The 22,869-nt window shown below is 35.1% G+C and overlaps 2 protein-coding genes across 3 annotated transcripts; one reads left to right on the top strand and one right to left on the bottom strand.

Annotated features, from left to right (window-relative positions):
• Positions 1 to 5,712: 5,712 nt before the first annotated feature.
• Positions 5,713 to 15,644, bottom strand: LOC125670894 (uncharacterized). Of its 2 annotated transcripts, none has more exons than XM_048906333.2 (6): positions 15,158 to 15,644; positions 14,573 to 14,609; positions 13,634 to 13,762; positions 11,580 to 11,666; positions 10,388 to 10,465; positions 5,713 to 10,130 (listed from the first exon to the last, which is right to left on the bottom strand). In XM_048906333.2, exons 1-6 carry the CDS (start codon positions 15,443 to 15,445, stop codon positions 10,123 to 10,125), a joined length of 627 nt encoding a protein of 208 aa, XP_048762290.1. In that variant the 5' UTR covers positions 15,446 to 15,644; the 3' UTR covers positions 5,713 to 10,122. The 2 variants fall into 2 exon arrangements, with proteins under 2 accessions (XP_048762290.1, XP_048762289.1); XM_048906332.2 differs by having other exon boundaries at positions 10,388 to 10,529; positions 15,158 to 15,599.
• A 5,480-nt stretch (positions 15,645 to 21,124) lies between these two features.
• On the top strand, positions 21,125 to 22,063 carry LOC125670375 (profilin-2-like). Its single transcript, XM_048905494.2, has one exon. It carries the CDS (start codon positions 21,250 to 21,252, stop codon positions 21,640 to 21,642), a length of 393 nt encoding a protein of 130 aa, XP_048761451.2. The 5' UTR covers positions 21,125 to 21,249; the 3' UTR covers positions 21,643 to 22,063.
• Positions 22,064 to 22,869: the final 806 nt, after the last annotated feature.

Consider the following 22,869-nt stretch of genomic DNA (forward strand, 5'->3'; position numbering starts at 1 on the left):
ATAACGTCCCACTCGAGAATTTTTCACTCATATGCAGACGTAACCATTACCGGTGATGGGCTGCAAAATTTATACCTATGGTCAGTGCTTAAGGCCTTTGAGCAGAGAGGAATCTTTACCGTGCCACACCTGTTGTGACATGGGGCCTCGGTTTTTGTGGTCTCATCCGAAGACCGCCCCATTCAATCGCCTTTTACGACAAGCAAGGGGTACTGAGGACCTATTCTAACCCGGATCTACGGGAAAATGAGAAATTACGAGAACTCTCTGTTGTTTCGGTAGAATAATTCCTAATTAATAACATGTATAAAAACTCTAAATAAACGATTTTTTAAAAACTATTGATTAATTGTTGTTTAACGTCCCGTCCAGAATTTTTCACTCATATTGAGATGTCAACAGCTGTAAGTGAAATAGCTGCAGAACTGTAGTTCACTAAAAAATAATATTGGGACAGATCAGAGAGCTACAGATCCACCCCTTAAATAACCTTCGATTTACAGCGTACAAAAAAATGCGCACTGTTGAGGCCTTATATCGCTATAATTTAAAAAAATTAATTTTGCATCGCCCTCTAAAAATCCTAACATATTTTCCAACAACACTTGTGTCCAAATACATTAAAGCCCCATACGACTCGAAAACTCAGTTTTTAATTGTTTCGTTCGTTGACGTAGCCATGTTAGGTACCCAGTCAATTCGAATCCCGGTTCACTTCCATACATACACAAAAACGTCTAGATGTGAACTAATATCCCCACAAATATATTCAGTTAAATATTTCAAATAATAAGTCACCCCCAGTTGGGTTTCATAATAATTATTCTAATGATAAACGGCTTTCCTTAGTCTGGTCGAATCAAAACTTAATTTATCAGCATTGTTTTTAGATGCAGATCTGTAGCTCTCTGGGGGAAATATTGAGACAGGTCAGAGAGCTACAGATCCACCCCTTGTAAAAAAAAAAATCTTCGATTTACGGCGCATAAAAAGAATGCGCATGGTTTAGGCCTTACATTGTTGTATTCTTGCAAAATCTAATATAAAAAAAATCTTACATATTTTCCGACTATACTTGTGTCCAACCTTACCTTCAAACATTCATTAAAGCCCCATACGACCCCAAAACCCACTGTTTCAAATGATTTCGTTTGCTGACGTACCTATGTCCCAATGATTTTTCAGAGAGCTACAGATTATTCTGTACAAAAATGAAAATGATTTACATTAAGTACGCAATGAAGGTATTCAACGACAAGTGTATTACACTGTAGTTTATTATTGATCCAAAAAGGATTCTGGGAAGAAACTTCTGTCAAGAAAATATCATAATCAGTTAAATATAAAGTGCGTTGTGGTGAAAAAGTGCAACATTAGTATTTCTAAATCAAGCAATTTAGAAGTTCAGTAGCTACCATGTATAAGGGACGAATTATGGATTGAAGATTGAAGTCAGCATTTCGCAAATTCTATGGTCGTTATAACGATCTAGTTCGTCAATACAACCTCGCATTGGGTCAAATGCTGTCTGACGTGTTTCATACCGATTGTTAAGCCGTTCTTGGCACACTGATTTGACTGCGGATAACTCCGTTTACCTGATCAGGATATGGGGCTCACGGCGGGTGTGACCGGTCAACAGGGGATGCTTACTCCTCCTAGGCACTTGATCCCACCTCTGGTGTGTCCAGGGGTCCGTCTTTGCCCGACTATCTATTTTGTATTGCTTGTAGGAGTTATGAGATTGATCACTGTTCGTTATCTTCACCTTGCATGGAACGATAAATTTGCTGAGATAGTTTGGACCATAGCTACACTGCATGGTACAACGCTATACTTTCACATCATGTTGAAGAGTTTACAACCACAGTCCACATCATGAATCGCTAATAGTTCGAGAAGCTTTTCAAAGGTATCGTCATTTATCGAAGATATTTAACTTTCCTTTCAATTATCCCATTAGTAAGTTTTTAGTAATAAAAACTAGTAGACGGGGTATCTATCGAGGCCATTTGATGACCTGTGAAATGTTGAAATGACCAATCTGAAATGGGTCACATCAGTATAGTTTTCATATCAACTGATCTAAGCCATTTCAGTTGCATATTTAAAAGTTTTTTTTACCTACTACTGCTTGCATTGTTCAGAGCGATGTTGTGCTCAGGTTGCTTTTAATTTGAAAGTAAGAACAAATCTTTAAAAAGAATATTCTTTAAAACTTTACTGGGAAAAAATACTGGCCCTTTAGGAAGAAGAGTTTTTAAGAAATTTTATTATTTGATTGACATTTGAATGTCCTGTGGAATTCACTTTTTTACGCTATTTTAGTAGTATTGTTTTAAAAAAGTGTTCTGTTTGTGGTGTGTATACAGGTATCTGCTGTGAAATTGTAGTGTAATGGGGAAAATGTGAAGGTGAAAGAGTGACGGTACAATATTATACATATTATGTATTTCTGATAAGTAAGCATCATAAATGCACACTCAGGATAATTTTTTACGAAAATGAAGAGGTGCACATATGTACTGGTTATTAGGGAAATGTAGATTTAAAACATCACAGAATTAAAGGGATGAAATATCACATCGTTCGCAAGAGTTAAACAATTCAAGAGATGAAATATTAATATGATTTGCAAGAGCTGAACAATTCAAGGGATGAAACATGAATTAACTTGATTTGCAGGAGTTGAATAATTCAAGACTTGATATATTATTCTATGACTTTCAAGAGATGAACAATTGGTGCAAGAGTTGACACAACCTATGATTTGCAATTAAAAGATGAATAGTTCAGGAGTTGACAATTCTGTAGTTTGCAAGAGTGCAATATTTTAAAGAGATGATACATTTTCTTGAAATATTTTTAGCAATATTTGTTTTGACTACATGTAGTTATTCTTTTAGATTACCACGTGTGGAAACAAATGGGAATTTTAAAAATTCCACCGAAGAGCCTCGATAAGTAATGTAAAATTCAGTCGCAAAAGCAAAACCTGTTTTCAGAATCTTCATTCTGCCTCAAATCAGTTTTACAAATCTATCAATAGGACTTGGTGCAATTTTTACATGCCAGGGCAGTTCAGTTGCTACATTTGCTATGGATTTGAAATTTGATCATCATACACGTGACAATGAAGTTAAATGCTATAATCCAGATCGTAATGCTGCTTTATTGACAGTACATGTATGTGGATTTTCAAACTTGAATTTTGATCTGCTTCTTGTTTTCTTTTTTCACCTTCAAGGCATCAATTCTCCCCTAGCAGCATAGGCATTACACAGAATAGATGTATACAGTATACAGCATTGATATATTTACTTTGTGACATTGTGCCGTTTGTCAACACAATTCAGTACTTTCGTTACTTTGATTTTTTTGTGTTTAAAACTTTACTTTCTTTCTTTTTCATTCATTGAGCAGATATATTAATCACACTTGAATTTATAAAACACCTGCATTTATAAGTTTCATTTTGATAAAAAAAAAAAATCAAATAACGTGTTTATCATAATGCAAATAAAATTTTCATATTGCATTAGTGTATTTCCACGTTTGAATCAAATTCCATACATTTAAAATTGTTGAAAACAGCAATTCTTTCTTATCAAGTGAGTATATAAAATTGTTTCTTAATCAAAAAATGTCATATTACATTTTCTGTGCGTTAAGGAGGAATGCTGCACCAGAGAAATTTGATGTGAATGAAAAATGGAGGATATGTGCAACAATATTTTGAAATTGAAAACTTTCAAATTTACTTTATATCGTGAAAAAAATGCACTTTTAGTAAAAAGTAATCTGGAAATTTTTTTAAACCTCTGCCAGATTCAAACCCGCGATGTACAGTTCAGCAGTCGACGTGCTAACCCGCTGAGCTACTCAATTACGCATAGGCAATGAAATTCGAATGGAAAAGACAAATATTGCTTTTACTTGTATATTTTCATTTATGGTTTAAAAGGAAGCTGTGGAGTATCCCCTTCAAATTTTAACGGCCGCTATGATGCTCACGTCAAAATTATCTTGTATTGACTGATTTTAACAGGGTTTTTTAAAATTCAGATCAAATTATTAGTTTCCGCACTGCCATGGTGTGTAAAACGTTGCTATTTTCGATTATCTTGTGATGTATATTCAATATCTTGTGATGTATATTCAATATCTTGTGATGTATGTGCAATATTTTGTGATGTATGTTTGATATCTTGTGATGTACATTCAATATCTTGTGATGTATGTTCAATATTTTGTGATGTACATTCAATATCTTGTGATGTATGTTTGATATCTTGTGATGGTTGTTCAATATCTTGTGATGTATGTTTGATATCTTGTGATGGATGTTTAATATCTTGTGATGTATGTTCAATATCTTGTGATGTATATTCGATAATCTTGTGATGTATGTTCAATATCTTGTGATGTATGTTTGATATCTTGTGATGGATGTTCAATATCTTGTGATGTATATTCAATATCTTGTGATGTATGTTCAATATCTTGTGATGTATGTTTGATATCTTGTGATGTACATTCAATATCTTGTGATGTATGTTCGATATCTTGTGATTTACATTCAATATCTTGTGATGTATGTTTGATATCTTGTGATGTATGTTCAATATCTTGTGATGTATGTTCGATATCTTGTGATGGATGTTCAATATCTTGTGATGTATGTTCAATATCTTGTGATGTATGTTCGATATCTTGTGATGGATGTTCGATATCTTGTGATGTATGTTCAATATCTTGTGATGTATGTTCAATATCTTGTGATATATATTCAATATCTTATGATGTATGTTCAATATCTTGTGATGTATGTTCAATATCTTGTGATGTATGTTCGATATCTTGTGATGGATGTTCGATATCTTGTGATGTATGTTCAATATCTTGTGATGTATGTTCGATATCTTGTGATGTATGTTCAATATCTTGTGATGGATGTTCAATATCTTGTGTTGTATGTTCAATATCTTGTGATGTATGTTCAATATCTTGTGATGTATGTTCGATATCTTGTGATGGATGTTCAATATCTTGTGATGTATGTTCGATATCTTGTGATGTACATTCGATAATCTTGTGATGTATGTTAATATCTTGTGATGTACATTCGATAATCTTGTGATGCCCGCTTGATGATGGCTGATAGATATACAAAATTGATATATAGCGGTCATCTGGTTTCTCCTATGTGAAAACTTTGTGGGATGTTTTGATCTCCGTCTTTCCCTGAACAATCTTACTAATTGAGCCTGAAGGTCAATATAATAGATAATCACTGCGCATATAAACACATTTGAACTAAAAGTACAATACAGGTTTATTATCATGTGATTAAATTGACTAAAACGCAAATATAAGGAATACCTTTCAGTATTTGAAAGATAACTCAAACCTCTTCACACCGAAATACTAGTATATTTCATGGAGCGCTAACTGACACTACAGCTCATTTTGCGCAAAAAGCATGAAATGACAATTTCCCCAGAACTTTCTAAAATTCTGTTGCATAGTTGAATGTATAAACTCTGCGAAAATAACACTTATCTAAAGTTGTAAATTTTCGTTTTAACCCCCAAATTAATTCTTTCTCATGGCCAATACAAAAAAATCAAAGTACTGAAAGTACGAAAGTACTGAAAAGCGCTAAGCTGACTTCATATATGTTACCGAGGAGGAAAAACAGGAGAAGTTCAAGCATTAATGTTTAATTTTATACAACTAGATAATACATTTTCTGTAAGGAAATAACATACATGGATGTCCTGAGCCTGTTTACCATGTTGAATATAAACTTTATAATGGCGTTGATAAACACAAAAGCAAAAAGAAAAATTCACACAATTACATATATCAAGTAGCAAGTACCAACATAATAATGAAGGTATACGAAATACTTTACATCCCTTTCATCACTTTACCAGAAATCATTTAGATGTACCTAATTATATGCATCTTTATGGCTCTGAATTCACTGCATAATTATCGGTAGCAATCAAAGCATGAAAGTTGGGTTATTTTTTGTAATCAAAAATGAGGTTGACTTCAATTCAAAGTCAGGTTGGATAGAATGTGAATCCAAAGTTCTAATATGAAAAAAATCATAAAAGAAGTGACTAGCAATAAACATCATAAAACGCTACAAGAGTAATTTGCAAACAGTATTTTTCAAACTGTTACGTTATACGTAAATAAAAATGACTGGTCTCCTAACAAAGAGAGATCGCAGAATAGCAACAGGCAGAATCAGTCCAATATTGACAGGTTTAGCTTTTTAAAAAAAGTTTAGAGATTCAGCCAGCGAAATTTCCATAATCAAATCACACAAATATTATATATGCAAATCATATATCATATGTATTTTGGTATAATCATATTCCAAGCAGGGAGAGGGTATCGCTCTCCATGGACTTTGATAAGAATCTTTACTACTAATTTCCTCCTGTTAGAAAAAATGAAGAGGTATATCGCCGAAAAACTATTTAAAAAGATTTCATATAAAAAGATCATTCGCAGAAAAAATGAGGGAATGGGGAATACAGGTTGTGAAACCATGCCCTTCCTTCATACGTTCGGCAATATTATATGTTTAAGTAACAAGAATAGATATGGGTTACCCCATATCCAAGATATTCGACTTTTAATTTACTTGAATTTTCACTATGCTCGGCTGATCTCTAAGAAAAGACTGCACTTGTTATGAAACTGGTGTATAGTACTCAATGTCCGTAGCAAACACCGTCACCAGTCTTTTGTCAATAGCAAACAGTGCATACACCGGTGCTTGCAAGACATATGAAAAAATTGATAGATGGCACAAGTACGGTACAAAGATATTTATGCTTTTTTGTCGAATGATAAAGAAGGAAATCAAGTAAAAACAAATTGAAAACACTAATATTTTTCATTGTATGTTGCTGTAGACCGCAATCAGTTTAAGGCTCATGCTTGAAACAATGACAATTTGCAGTATTTTCCTTAGTAGAGACATATATATTTTATTTCTGATACACGTGCACAACAGAAAACGTGCGTGTCGGATAATATTGTGTTCTATCTCAAATTAAAATTAGTATGATGTACTCATCCGACTTCTCCTAACCGTTCTGGAAAAAAAATTCAAATTTAAATCGTCATTTCAAATCCATTTTAGAGAGAGGGAGAAGAAAGAATCAAAGGCCTCAAAGTCGACTCGTCCACGATTTCCAACAAGGGGTGGTGGTGAGGGGGGGGGGGTATATATGCAGCACCGTCTTATAAGATTTAATTAAGGATGTACTCTACATCGTCATAATGGATGACTTCCTTTTATAACATGGATGAAAATTCAATTATCAGCAATATTTGTCTATTCATTATAGATATTTTCGCCTAGCTGAGTAGCTCAGTAGGCTAGTATGTCGACTGCTGAACTGTAGATCACGTGTTCGAATCCAGCAGGGGTTTTAAATTTTTCTCAGATTGCTTTCTACTAAAACTACATTTTTTTTTTCTAAATAAAGTAAATTTGAAAGTTTTCAATTTTAAAATATTGTTGCACATATCCTCCACTTTTCATCCAAATCAAATTTCTCTGGTGTAGCATACCTCCTTAATTTTGAATCTTTAAAGCATAGTAAAACAAAATGTACAAGCATATGTATTATGCTTAACTATATATCTTTGGAATTTCAACGTCACAAACTAGGAACACGACACATCGGCTAGAGGAATACACCCATAAAGCTTCAAAAGTTGTGTGAACATAAAAGTTCAAGATCAAAGGTCACCGTGACTATTCATGGTACCCAGCACATCTACATGAAATGATCACTTATCGGTACATATCAAATATCAAAAGCCTACCACAAAAAACAAAACAGTTACAGCCCGGACACAATTTGTAGCAGGTATCGATACAAATTTAATTTCTTGAAGTCTTCAAATATCTTCCTTCGTTCTGCTTACATGGCGTATTCCCGCAAAAATGTACCACGTGTTTATGTAAATAATGTTAACTCGTTCGTTGTTTATTTATTAAAACACAGCAAATATAGAATTCGTTAATTTATTTCAGATAAACCGGGGTATTTTCGTCAGAATTCTGTTAGAATATTAGTTCAAAAATAGCAATATCATTTATTTCCACGGAAAATCGAAGTCCTTATGCATCCTCACCCTCTCCCTCTTTATATTCTTGCGCGATTAAAAATATTTCGATAGACTTCATACGTCTTTCCCCATTATTGTTTGACTAAGATTTTAATATATCATATATGACTTTATTAACCATGTTGACAAATTTTAAATTCAATGAAAGATATGCACTGTCTGCTTTCATATCCGTAGTATCATCTTCTCCCAACTGTATTCAGTTGCAGACCTGCTAGGTCGATGCCATCGTCCGATACCCACGGTTGACCTCGTCTTCTACTGAGTAGAAGACGAGATCAGCCGTGGGTATCCGACGATGGGTCGATGCCTGATTCTAAAATACACTCACATTCTTTCACAAACAATTTGTGCGTTCCATCGACATTAAGAATTTAATGTATACGGCAATGATTTCATTTAACAAATCAATAAACATACACTGCCAGTCAAACTATATTCAGTTGCGTATGAGCTAGGGTGGTATTGTGAAGCGGTGAATCCGCAGGACGGACCTGATACTAAGAAAGTAGCTCGCTACGCGAGTCGACTCAAAACCCCCATCCGAGTACGCGATTTTGTGAACACAGGAAAAAATCCTCTTTGATTAACCAGCAAAATATATTATACACACTTTTTCTAAATTCTGTTTTAACTGAAATACGTGGCCACCCCTTTCATTTACAAATTTACATTCTTGACAAATTTTCAAGATACGCAATAAAATAATGCTCCATTTCGATGATCACAATGAGAACATTGCAACAGTAAAATGCGTCTACAATCCGTCGTATTTACCATGTGTCCTGTCCACGTGCCTACCGTGTAATAGCTTAATGACGTGAACTCTAATTACATAATGCACTCTGCGAAAATATTGATTTTCTTGACCTCTAACCGCTATGCGAAGGTTACAGTGCGCAGACACCATAATCCCAAAAATCAGTAACGAATCGTTTTCATCTACAGATTCTTATTGATGTTTTGTTTGTAAGAGTAAATTCCTTAATAAGCACTTTTTACAGACGTAGATTGAAATAGAAATTTTCAAAGAATAGCTTGCTTTTTGTGTCCCACTATTTCCCAGAATTCCAATTTCAGCCGATAGGTGGCGGTTATCTGTAAACGCGAACATCGAAATTAGAAATTGTTTGAACTGTGCGATGGTTATGAAAATGTGCTCATTAATTATTGTAAAAACATCGTTATTCAACTATGTATAACAATTAATGTAAATGTGTGCCCCATGAGTGTCCCATGTCCACTGACCATTGTGAAAACACTTTAGTGAAAACAGTTTTCATAACTGCATTGTTGTGCAACCTTTGATCATTAATTACAAGCTTACAGTAACTTAACTATTAGAAGTTTTTATTTCAAAACAAAATGATCCAACCAAAGTGTGAATAAAAACATATGAAATAAAATCTGGGGGGGGGGGAATATAAAAATAAAAATAAAAAAATAAAATAAATGCATCTATTTTTTAATCAGTTTGATATAAATAATTAATTTTCACTACAGAAAGTTAAAGAGAAATAAACAAAACAAACCCTTTTGATAGGTCTAATAAAAGTATCAATGAAATTCGATAAACAACTTGCATGTAATTAAAATGTAATCTAAATGTAATCATGATTACAGGAAAAAATTAAAGTAATCAATTACAATTACGATTACATGTAATCTAAAAGAAAAAGTTCGATTACAGATTACATTTGATTACATGAGAAAATGTAATCAATTACAGCTGATTGCGATTAATCGATTACCCCATTTCTTATATATATATATATATATATATATATATATATACACACAGGTACATGTATCACAAATCAGTCTTCCAGATACAAGTCCACGGACAGCAGCTACTGTCAGCAGACTCTGGTCACTATCCTAGCCTCTGTGTCACTAATACTTCACACAGTAACAGGGACTGGGGACTCCTGTATCCATCTGTTCCTCTCCGGATTACTACATATCTATAGAAACAAACGTATAGAAAAACACCTTTTTATATTCAACAGTATACCATGCCATGTCTCTTCCATATTCAGAACGGGTAATACTAGCTAGAAAATCATATATGAATGATACGATCCACAAATAAAATTCAACTGATTTATACCATTCTTGAGAAACAGACTTGATTTTAAAATCATATCTTTATATCAATGCTTTACACCAGAATACCATTTATTCAGTTCCAATGGATGATAATGAAACAGACACACATTACCTTCCATTGGCGTTATAGCCACACGTGGTGATGATTGACGTGGACACCTCTGTCTGAATGAAACAAGGTGCTGGATTGCTGGAGTTTTCGGAAATGAAAATGGGTTCAGTCATTTGAATTGTGACACTTAAATTTCGAAGACCTGGAGCAAAGAAAATTAAATATTTCTAAAAAATATCAATTATTTTTAGTCTTCTTTCCACAATATATATTTGTTTTGGTGTTCGAAAAGTAATATTCAAAGGAAAAATCAAAGTACTAGGCGTTGTGAATAGTGTGAATTGTAACATTTAATACGACTTTACCTAGACAACATTAGAAAGATGTAATACTACAAATATTTGAACAGCAGTTTTAAATACGCAACGTTAACCTAACACATATTGATAAAAGTAAGAAATAAGAAGATCAAGTACGCTATCATAATTAGAACATAGCTTCAGTGAATGAAATCTTTTTGAAAAATGACCATAACTGGTCCCTGTAATTGACGATACAACCAGTTTAATAAGTAACGTAGTAAAGAAAAAGTCCGGAAAACGGTGAAGGACAATAATTGCTTTCGTGAAAATGGAAAAATCGATATGAAATTCAAACTTTATCTTTCAGTCATCAGTATAAACTACATGTACATGTATAAAGAGATGCATCAAGTATAAGCTCTTGCCAGTACAAGTACAGCAACAACAAAAAGTCTGGAAAACAGTCTAAGAGCAGTAGCTTTGGTGAAAATCGGTCAATCCATATAAAACTCGAACTTGATGTGAAGGTCATCAATATAGACACCATATAGCTGCTCATTATATACAAGCACAGCAACCAAATAAAGTCCGGAAAACTGAAGAATTTAATATTTTCTAAGTCTAAGGACAATTATTTTGGTGAAAATCGGTCGATCGACATGAAACTTGAAATTAATCTGTAAGTCATTTAAAAGAATTATACCAAATATTAGTTCATTATTTACAAGCACAGTCAAAAAATTTCCGGAAAACTTACTATGACAATCTAATTAAAACCAGACTGCTTAGATTCGTGCCGCATACTCTGCGATTGTGAGCGTATCTTAGGATCTGATTTTAATTAGATTGCTTACTATGACGGGATAACAGACAGTCAGGAGTAACACTATATGTCCAGAACATGGCGGGGGCATAAAAACAGGGTTTTTTCTTAAATAAGTTGTTGATACCTTGATTAGGACTTCCTTTGATAATGACTGCCTCTATTGGTCTAATGGTTTTTAGGTCTACCCACCACCATGGCCATATTTCCTCATCTACAAACAAGTAAACAAACAAATAAAAAGAAGAGTGAAAATATAGCGCTGCACTTTAAACAAAAGATTCTATAATTTATATTGATTATCTTATAAACAATGTACGTATTTCCTAGACTTCAATCCTATTAAAAGATTATATAATTTATATTGATTATCTTATAAACAATGTACGTATTTCCTAGACTTCAATCCTATCAATTGATTATTTATAAACATAGATAGGAAGAGAGTAGACTTCGGGGTATTCTTATTGGATTCTCGTGGGCGTTTGTCGTTCTTTCTGTTTTTCCTCTGGTTACCATTTCACTGACTTCCTGTTAGCTATTCCGCTTATTGCTTTCCTTTTGATTATTAGATCATGGACTTCTTGTTAGCTATTCCGCTTATTGCTATCCGTTTGATTATTAGATCACGGACATCCTGTTAGCTATTCTGCTTATTGCTATCCGTTTGATTATTAGGTCGCGGACTTCCTGCTAGTTATTCTGCTTATTGTTATCCGTTTGATTATTAGGTCGCGGACTTCCTGCTAGTTATTTTGCTTATTGTTATCCGTTTGATTATTAGGTCGCGGACTTCCTGCTAGTTATTTTGCTTATTGTTATCCGTTTGATTATTAGGTCACGGACTTTCTGCTAGTTATTCTGTTTGCTGTCCCTCTAATTATCAGGTCACTGGCTTCCTGCTAGTTATTATGGGTTGGTTTTTGTTGCTATCTCTCTGATTACCAGGTCCCTTCCTTCCAGTTGCTCTATTGTTATCCCTCCAGACTTCCTGCTCGTTCTTCTCTTTGGTTTTTATGTTACACCTCGGATTACCAGGTTACTGACTTCCAGCTAGTTATTATAGGGTTTTTTGTTATCCCTCCAGGCTTCCTGCTCGTTCTTCTCTTTGGTTTTTGTTATATCTCGGATTACCAGGTTACTGACTTCCAGCTAGTTATTATAGGTTTTTTTTTGTTATCCCTCCAGGCTTCCTGCTCGTTCTTCTCTTTGGTTTTTATGTTATATCTCGGATTACCAGGTTACTGACTTCCAGCTAGTTATTATAGGTGGGGTTTTTGTTATCCCTCCACACTTCCTGCTCGTTCTTCTCTTTGGTTTTTGTTATATCTCGGATTACCAGGTTACTGACTTCCAGCTAGTTATTATAGGTGGGTTTTTTGTTATCCCTCCAGACTTCCTGCTCGTTCTTCTCTTTGGTTTTTATGCTATATCTCGGATTACCAGGTTACTGACTTCCAGCTAGTTATTATAGGTGGTTTTTTTGTTATCCCTCCAGACTTCCTGCTCGTTCTTCTCTTTGGTTTTTATGTTATATCTCGGATTACCAGGTTACTGACTTCCAGCTAGTTATTATAGGTGGTTTTTTTGTTATCCCTCCAGACTTCCTGCTCGTTCTTCTCTTTGGTTTTTATGTTATATCTCGGATTACCAGGTTACTGACTTCCTTGTTATCCCTCTATGCTTACCACTGGTTTTTTGTTTATTTCTAGGTTTTACGTCCCTTCAAGAATTTTTCACTCATATTTAAGAACCACAAATTTAGATCTATGCTTAGCGCTCAGGGCCGTAACAGTGAGGGTTCTTCTGCGTGCCAACACCTGCCGCGACATGGGAACTCCGTTTTTAAGGTCATATCCGAAAGACCCGTGATTCTCACTTCTAGATGCCGAGCGTTTGGCAAAGGAGCAATCACTATCTATGTTTACGCGTTTAAGTTCAAACTCACGACCTCCCGGTCACGAAGGTAACGCTCTACCATTGAGCAATCACAACCGGTTCTGCTTAACACTGAACTGACTTTCAGCTAATACTGAACTGACTTTCAGCAAATATTGTTTCCCTTGTATTTATAAATGAAGTTACTCCCAGGTAACTTTCAGAGCGACTTATCTTATCAATCGTGCAGTTCTGTAACTTGGATCGTCCTCTCCTTATTGATTATTACGATTTTTGCTTTACCTGTTTGTGAGCAGGTTTGGCTGTCTCCGTCTACGGCTAGTTCTGAGTGACCTCTGGTCTCCTCCACATGATCTGAACTTTGTTTGGTTGGTTTTTCAAGGGCAAAGTTGTTCGTGGAAACAAACTGATCTGTTGACAGAAAGTCAAGAAAACTTAGATGACATCATGTGAAGGTTCAATTCGGAAAGATAACATTCCGCTGTTATACTCTTTTAAGAAATATAAACGTGAATGCGTTAAGCAAATTTAGTGGCCGCAACCACTTGACCTTGGCTTTGATACACCATTTGGTTACGTTTTGAAACATAACTTTTTGCATTGTACATTGATACACATCACAAATTCATGGTACAGACAACAGCAAAAATATATACAAGTACCTATGTTTACCACAAAACATTTTTTAATGATAACGTTGTAAGTCCGACATATTCAAATATTTACATTTCCAATGCTTTGCCTTTGATATCTTTACAAATTGTAATAATGGACATTTCTTCACGAACGCGCTACAGTTGTAAACAATGCACGTGTGACGACAGAACTATTTGATAAATATAGTAAGTCTATTTTAACGACTGGGAATTTCGACAGAAATGAATATACATGAATATATCACTGTTCGTTATCTTCGCCTTTCATGAGGGTATGGACTGCAACGATACGCGCTTCCTGAAGAAAGCCAGCGTGAAGCGTCGCAGATCATATACCCTCCTGTATTTTTAATAGATATATATTAGAATTAGACATGTACGTGCGAAATTCACGTTGTTTTGGTTACAATAGCAATCTCAAGTCGTTGCACGATTCATTTCGTGCAAGATCATGACTACAGTACAGGTATTCATGATTACAATTTCTTTAACATAAATTGACAGTTTACTGAGGACTAAGTGCAATTAGTCGCCATTAGAAGAGGAAGTGAGTTGCCTTACTTACCAACGTTTTCTTCGATGAAACGTTCTCCCCATTTCCTCTGAAATCAATACAAACAGTACAGACATGATATACCAAGAATTGCAATGTTTACACAATATATATTAGCAGTAGCAATGGGTTATATGTATGGAATAATCGGCTCACTGCAATCTTTTAATTTACATCTCAAAGGAGATATTCATAGCTGAAGGATGAACTAATCAAATTAATCAAGGTTTCTTAGATGTAATGCTTGTCGATTTGTTGAAGGCACATTATCTATTGTGAGATGATAGGAAAACAGAAAATTCCCACAAACATGAACCTGTGTGTGAAAACTGTCCCCCAAATGTCTTTAAATTTTTGGAATCTTGATTGTGTGTCTAAAGGTTGCTGATATCAAGCATGCAAATAATAAGTATTCAAGCCTACTCTGAAGCCAGTCTCTGTATACAAAAATCAAGAACATGTTAGGTGGGTTAAATATTCATTTCATATGTGATACTCATTAATACGTTAATTGATTAGAACTTTATCGCACAAACCCGATTTCCTCATCAGGATGAATTCAGAATTCATCAATAAGCGCGCGATTGATTGTCTTACCTCTTCTTCCTTGTTACACTGGTTGACCCTTATGGTTCCCGCCACCATTAGCACCAAAGACACCACAAACAGTAGACACCCAGACACTAGGTACACATACCGAACTCTCCCGGACACACGTGGTCTCTTTGGTCTTGTCAGCACTGGTACGTACTTCCTTGTAATTTTGATGGACTCTTTGTCTGTGGATGTTAACAAGCGATTGTCGTCTGGTGCCGGTGAACAGCCTTCGTGTGTAAGACAACCATCTTGATTCAGTGCAGACGGGGACTGAAGAGCGTCCTTCATAGTTGGGAGAAAACTACTCACATTTACAACCACGTATCGCTTACATAAAGCATTCGACGAAAAGTAGCTGAGAGAATCCTTCAAAAATCAATAGATCACCACAATATTGTGCTGCGAGATTAATGCGATGCGTCGCTCATTTTCCTGAAAATTCAACACCTATTTGTGAAGAATGAAATAAACCCATTGACATTTTTTTTAATATTTTTCTTCAAACTAGATTCATTTATTGACATCACCAGTTTTAATTACTACTTTTTAATTACTCAGGGATGTGACTGAATTCCTCAGAAATCAGAGGAAAACTGGTCAACAAGGGAGGAAAACACCTCACCCTACCTGGAAAAATACCATTTTCTGCCACTTTAGATCAAATCCAGAGTGTTTCATTTTTTCGAAAATTGAGCAAATCAGAGGATTTCCTCTGAAAAGAGGAAAAATCACATCCCTGATTACTACTTTACATAATCATTCAAGAATGTGCTGCTAAAAGATTTAGTTTAAAATGACTCGTTCTTTCACATCGGACTTGTTCGTAGATTGTCTTTTCTCCATTTTTTTTATTTTCTTATTTTCACCGTCCTCCCCTATTGAAATACATGCTTTCACGAACACAACCTTGATCTTTTTCTGTCTCTTCTAATGATTGTACTTCAGTATCTGTTTTGCAATCATTTATGGAAAAAGTTGCCTGTTTACCATTCCTTCATTTTTATCAATCTCAAATTTCTCACAGTCGTTGGTCTGAATTTATCTTTTAAACTTTAAATTTTATTTTTCCAACTGACAAACTGTTGCGTGAACCTACATGAATATGTCCCTCTTTGATGTCAAGTACTGACCTGAATTTGTTCCTATGAAGTTATGGCCACTGGTTCTCTGTATGCTGGAGCTCCCTACTTCTTATTGTTTTCAGCCATTCCGCTAACTCTTCCTCCTTATAATCGTACCTTGTGTCTCTGGTCGGAACATTTTATATTACAATACTGAAATCTAACCTTTTTTTCATTCTGGGGCAAACCGATTCTTTTCTAACCTTGCTGCTTAAGTATTCTGGATCACTGACTTCCATACATTCGAAAAGTCTTCGATTTTTCCACATGATGACTTCGGACCACAAACTTTCACAATTTACACAGAAATACCGCCATCATCATGTGACATATATCAAGGGTATGTCTTGCCCTTACATTCTATCAATATACTATATGGTACATTAAGCACAATATATGACTTGTTAAAATTGCTAAGTAGTTGCATTTCAGTAAGATACAGGTTAATATAACTTCACACCCAGCTCAACGGACCTATATGTCACTTTAAACAATTTAACACAATAAACGATGTCTTCGCATAAACATGTATACAGTCATTTGGATTGTATATTACGATAGATAATTGAATTATGTAGCCTTCCATAAGTATTTTTGTCTGGTGTTATAAGAATTATAGATAAATTTTGCAGTTTTTCTTGGGAAATTACAAACAATATTAATAAACACAGAATCATGAATGTCTTCAAAGATTATCAGTTACCATCAGCCGGGTCTTAAAGTCTGACTGTCCTCCTCCGAAAATAGCTGTCTACCGTACATGTATCCTAGGACCGTTCGGTATCCAATACTCATCTGTTATTCTGGGAAAGCGCTGTATAGGAAGTGATGTAAAATTATCACGGATTATTACCAAATTCCTTCCCACGGATTAACGAATCCCCCCGCCAATCCATTCCCACAGACTACCAATCTATTCCCACGGACTATCAATCTAGTACCACAGACTACCAATCCATTCCTACCGACTACCAATCCATTCCCACGGACTATCAATTCATTCCCACAGACTACCAATCCATTCCCACGGACTACCAATCCATCCCCACAGACTACCAATCCATTCCCACGGACTATCAATTCAATCCAACGGACTACCAATCCATCCCCACAGACTACCAATCCATCCCCACAGACTACCAATCCATTCCCACGGACTATCAATTCAATCCAACGGACTACCAATCCATCCCCACAGACTACCAATCCATTCCCACAGACTACCAATCCATCCCCATAGACTACCAATCCATTCCCACAGACTACCAATCCATTCCCACAGATTACCAAATCGTTGTCAGCTCTCTTAATTAATAACAAATAATCAGTTCCACTCGGAAACAGTGGGGAGGTAACATTATTTTCCCATTGCAAAATATAAGGAAAGGGTTCTTGCCAAAAAGGGGACAGGCACCCTGGTATTACAGTATGTACGTGCCTGTAGAAAATCCCTATCAGAATGGATAATTTTTACTTGGTGAGCAGAGTATCGATGATCCTTAAACGGCATCTCTTTAGACCAACTGAATTTATTATTCAATGCTATTACATGTATATACAATATTAACATTTATAAATATAGCCTATCATATATCATTCAAAGCAAAGTTATTAGAATTTTTGCACTTCTAGAGTTAAAGTAACGTCTTATTTTCCAAAATAATAACATAAAAATATGAATCATCGTTCGCAATAATCCTGGTTGCTTTAAAAATAATCAGACAAGGGAACAAATTTGATTATCTGTGAGAATGGATTAATAATCCATTATAGTGGTAAACCGTGGGAATGAATTGTGTAAATCAAGATCTCGAATTACTTTTAGCTCTTTAAGACTACAGACATGTCTCCTCGCGTATATTTGTAGAAATGAAAGTAGAATGTACATTTAAGTTTTGAAAATACGTGTGGGTATGAATTGAAGCGCTTCACGCCGGAATACTTTTCATGAAGCGCTAACTATGAATCGCCGAATGAACGTAAACTCAAAAATTGAAGATATTTTTAATTTAATTTAAACTATATTTTATTCACAAAGTGAATGGGATCGGGCAGCAGGCATAGCCTATTTAAGCCCTCTCCCTAAGATATTTTTAATAATTTGAAGATACCATCCATCCATTTGATGCACGCTACAATTCAATTAAAGATTTCTTTAAATAATCTAAGGTATCTTCAATTTTGAATTATTATACGAATTAATTGAATTGTTGATTGGTTGTTTGTTTTACGTCCCGTCGAGAATTTCTCACTAATATTGAGACGTCACCAGTTGTGGGTACCAAAAATTTAAACCTATGCTTAATGCAATACCAGTGGTGGGTTTTTTATGCCGCGACACGGTACCTACATTTTTTAAAGATCCGTTATTCTCACTTCTAAAGATCCGTTATTCTCACTTCTAAAGATCCGTTATTCTCACTTCTAAACACCGAGCGTTTGGCGAAGGAGCAATCACTACCTATGTTAACATCTTAGGTTTGACGCGAACATGGCACGAACGGAGCTCGAACTCAAGACCTCCCGGTTACGAAGCGAACGCTCTACCACTGAGCTACCGTGACCGGTGACTTTTTGATAGCATTAATTATTTTTGCTGAATTGATGCGCGCAATATCCTCTTCAAATGAACTGGTGATATCAACAATTGAATTGATGCGCTCTATAATTCAATTGAAGAGAAAAATTATTCAATTAATGCGCACATCAATTCAATTAATGTGCGCAATAATTGCTCTCTTCAATTTCATTATTGCGCACATTAATGCAATTAATGGAATTGATTATGTCAATAATTCAATTGATGCGCGCAATGATTCCTTTAAAAAGAGCGAGCAATCATTTAATTGGAGATACATTGTATATCCACAATTGAATTAATGATCTCCTAAATGAGATTGTTCCTTTAAAAAGAACTGATGCTCGCATCAATCCGTTTACAGAATCGCTGTAAATGATTAAAGATATCTTCCATGGAATTAAAGAGATCATCAGATCATTCATACCGAGCTCCAATTCAATTTTTGCAAGCTAGGATTCCACCACCTTTGTGTGAGCATTCATTTAATTTATGAGAGCATTAATTGATTTGATGCGCGCTTCAATTGATTTAATGCGCGCAATTATTGAATTGGTGCGTGCATCAAATCCGTCACTGCTCTCATCAATTCAATTAACATTGGGCATCAATTCAGTTGATGAGAGCAATGTTAAATTGATGCACGCATTAATTCAACTGACTAGAACAATAATTGATTTGATGTCCAATCAATCGAATTAATTGAATTAATGATATCTTCAAATAATGATATCTTGAGTTATTTGAGCCAGCAACCAATTTGGTGCTCCATAGCTAATGCACTTTGTGAAGTCTGCCGGCACAAGGCCTTGTATATATTTTCATTTGAACAGATCATCGAGAACACTATTGTTTCAATAGAGATGACGTCAGGGGAAGGTATGGTAACAGGGTCCATGGTGTGTGCTCGTTGGTATCCGGTTTTCTCAAAGTCTTGTGTCTCTTAAAAAATGAATAAGCTCAAATTTGAGAAAAATAGTTACTGACTCGCAATGATTATAGAGCCTATATATCTTCAATTCGCGTGCACGCCTTTAATTTCTAGTAGTACTGGGAGGTTCGGGGGGAGGGGGTGTGCAGTAAACAAGCATGGGGTGTTTCTCATTGATCTATTGTTCTATATAATGTCGATATTCTGTTTGTCTCTGAAAATGTTGATGCACTACAGGTCTGGTCCATCAAATCCAAACTGTTAAATAGACTCAGCAAATTAAAATTTCAAATCAGAGAGGGATTTGTTTAGAATTGAACTCTGTAAATAATTTTGTTAACCTGCCAATGAAAACATTTAAAAAATTCAACTTCAGCATTTGGAAACATGAAAGCAATATTAGACAATTTCCGAAAAACAAAGCCCCAGGCAAATATAAGAGATATCCCAGTATCAATGACCGAGGACTTAATCTTACAAAAGACAAAAATCAGATATCTATAATGATAGATAATGTCCAAATTTTGACAAATGACATTCAACAGTACTTTGAGATAGCGAGGAGAAAAAATTTAAATCAAATCCGCAAAGAAATATATCCCGAACTTTTTAAACAATAGACAAACTGATATATGAGCTGATCTTGATAACTTTTTAGATTTTTTTCCTTTGTAGGAGTTTAGGCAAGCTTACACATTTGGGCAACGTTGTGTAGACTACAGTACTTTGTTACATACTTATATCATATATGACATAACAATTTAACACACATGTTTTGTATAACACGTATATTACCATTTTGCTTGTTATCATTTATTAGATTTGTACAAAATAATGTGTTGATAATTTGTTCATATATATATATATATATTATAAAGACAACAATGTATATCTATTAAACTAATTAAACGTGTCAAACTAGTGTGACGTGCTCAACGTTAATACTATTACGTCAAATTCAAAAATTGATCGAATTGAAATCTTTATCAGTATTCCCACATTGATTTTGTTCAAGCACTCATTTAAACCCAACACAACACCAAGGTAAACTATTATGGATAAAGTTGTGTTTGTTTTTGGTCCACAATATGGGATTTAAGTTCTTCTAAATGCATTCAATAGTTTTAACGATGATATCTTGTTTCCACTTTATAAAGCCTTGCTTTAATTCTGTTAATCGATATGTATCTAGAATATGTATTCGATTTGTCGCCTAGATGAATTAAACATTGATAAATTTTATTCAAGTTTGCACATTCATTAAATAACGCGTGAGAAATGTTCCCCATCGATCCCGTTCTGAACAGGTAAGTAAAAATCCCTTTGTGCTTCGTCCATTAGAATACATTTTTCCGTTGAGAAGTTTTAAACAGCTTTTACTTTCAGAGTGAATGCATTCATTAACTAACAGCCATTTAACCTACACTCATGTGTTCGACATTTGGATGAAGTGAACATCGGGATGTCACCCGCTTGGTCGGAATATGTCACTAATGTGTTAATTGAGAGTGGGTACGTGTCCCGGGCCGCGATAGTGGGCGCCGATGGACGACGCTGGGCAACATCGCCCACTTTGGAACTGTCTTCTGCTGAGATTCAAGCCATCACACGGGGGTTCGTGGAACCCAGCAGTCTCCGAATGGAAGGGATATCACTGTGTGGCAAACGATACACGTGTACGCGGATGGACAGCGTTGTGATGGTTGGGCGTGAGAGTGCCTCGGGCACGGGCTGTATCGTGTATCGCTGCAGGAACTCGCTGGTGATTGGTGTGTACGAGGATGGCGTTCACCCAGGAGGGTGTTACAACATGATATGTAAAGTAGGCGACTATCTCAGGGAGCATGGTCTTTGATTTTTACTTTTCTTTGGAGGAATTTATCCGAAGCCACGACCTTAGTTTGGGGAGATAAGCCCCGGTCTTTCACATAAATGGACTCTGTAAAGTGATTTAGGATACGAGTGAAATTCGATCCCTGTTACAGGACACAGTATATAGTGATATATTATTCCTTATTGATACTATCGTTCTGTGACTGCGTGAGAAAGTTATTCTAAAACCACAAAGAGTTTAGCTAAGAATTGCCGCCTTAATACTCTTTAGAAAGTCTTTAAATTGGATTACAATGATTTTTTTAAAGATCGATTTGCGTTGTTTAAGTAGTAGAGTACAGGGTATCGTGAATGTTATTTTTTGTGTAACAATGAGCCAAGATTTCTGTTTAAGAGGGCATTGGTCCTTTCATCTGTTAAATAAAGTTGATATTTCTACAATAGATTGTCTTCGCTTAAATGACGGACATTTAATGGCAGTTCTCAAGAGTCCAATTTCAGTTTGACTTAAAGGAATACATATATGTGCACATTTGATCTTTGTAAATGAAACGTTTAGAGGTTTTGTGCTCCAGGTTTACGCATTAGAGACACAAATTAACTTTATTCACTGTGTCATATTTAAGTACGAAATTTCATAGAATACTCTAGTTACTAGTTTATCATTTTTACATCACTATCATGAAATGTAGGACATTCTACAGTCACCTAAGTATCGCACAACATAAAGATTAGACTAAAGTGCATATTGTTAATGCACTGAGTATATCTTACATACGCTGAGAAAGGGAGATCGAGTCTATACTAGTATGATGTGTAATCCCATGAAACAAGCTAGTCATCAAGCAAGGAATTAACGCTAGATACGAGCAAATTGCGTATTTCGACCATTAAACAGAGGGATTTGTCCGCTTTCGAATGTTCTTTTAGAGATGCGTATTATTGTAAATTGCAAAATTTGCTAAATTTTATTTTGTCATTTTCAATATCAAACTGTCGGTTTAAATCTCTTTCTTATTTAAGCAACAATGTATTCTAGTGGAATCACAACCTATTGACCCATTTTTTTTAAAAAGCTCACCTGAGCTTTTCTAATCACCTTTCGTACAGCGTCCGTAAATTTTTAATATTTTCGACTTATCACAAGACCAATTTCAACAAAAAATTGTGATACAGCATCCTTGGATAAAGGGGATTTAAAATTGTTAAAATGAAGGGCCACACCCTTTTCAAAGGGGAGATAATTTAA

The sequence above is a fragment of the Ostrea edulis genome, chromosome 4 (assembly GCF_947568905.1).
Source record: "Ostrea edulis chromosome 4, xbOstEdul1.1, whole genome shotgun sequence".
NCBI lineage: Eukaryota > Metazoa > Mollusca > Bivalvia > Ostreida > Ostreidae > Ostrea > Ostrea edulis.

What these genes read in the sequence shown, in the direction of transcription:
- LOC125670894 (XM_048906332.2), bottom strand. Translation starts at nt 15,445, where the DNA reads ATGAAGGACGCTCTTCAGTCCCCGTCTGCACTGAATCAAGATGGTTGT. An exon ending in AGTGTAACAAGGAAGAAGAG is followed by an intron (nt 14,610 to 15,157) that starts GTAAGACAATCA and finishes TATTGATTTCAG; the next exon opens with AGGAAATGGGGAGAACGTTT. An exon ending in CAAAGGAAGTCCTAATCAAG is followed by an intron (nt 10,530 to 11,579) that starts GTATCAACAACT and finishes TCTTTGCTCCAG; the next exon opens with GTCTTCGAAATTTAAGTGTC.
- LOC125670375 (XM_048905494.2), top strand. Translation starts at nt 21,250, where the DNA reads ATGTCACCCGCTTGGTCGGAATATGTCACTAATGTGTTAATTGAGAGT.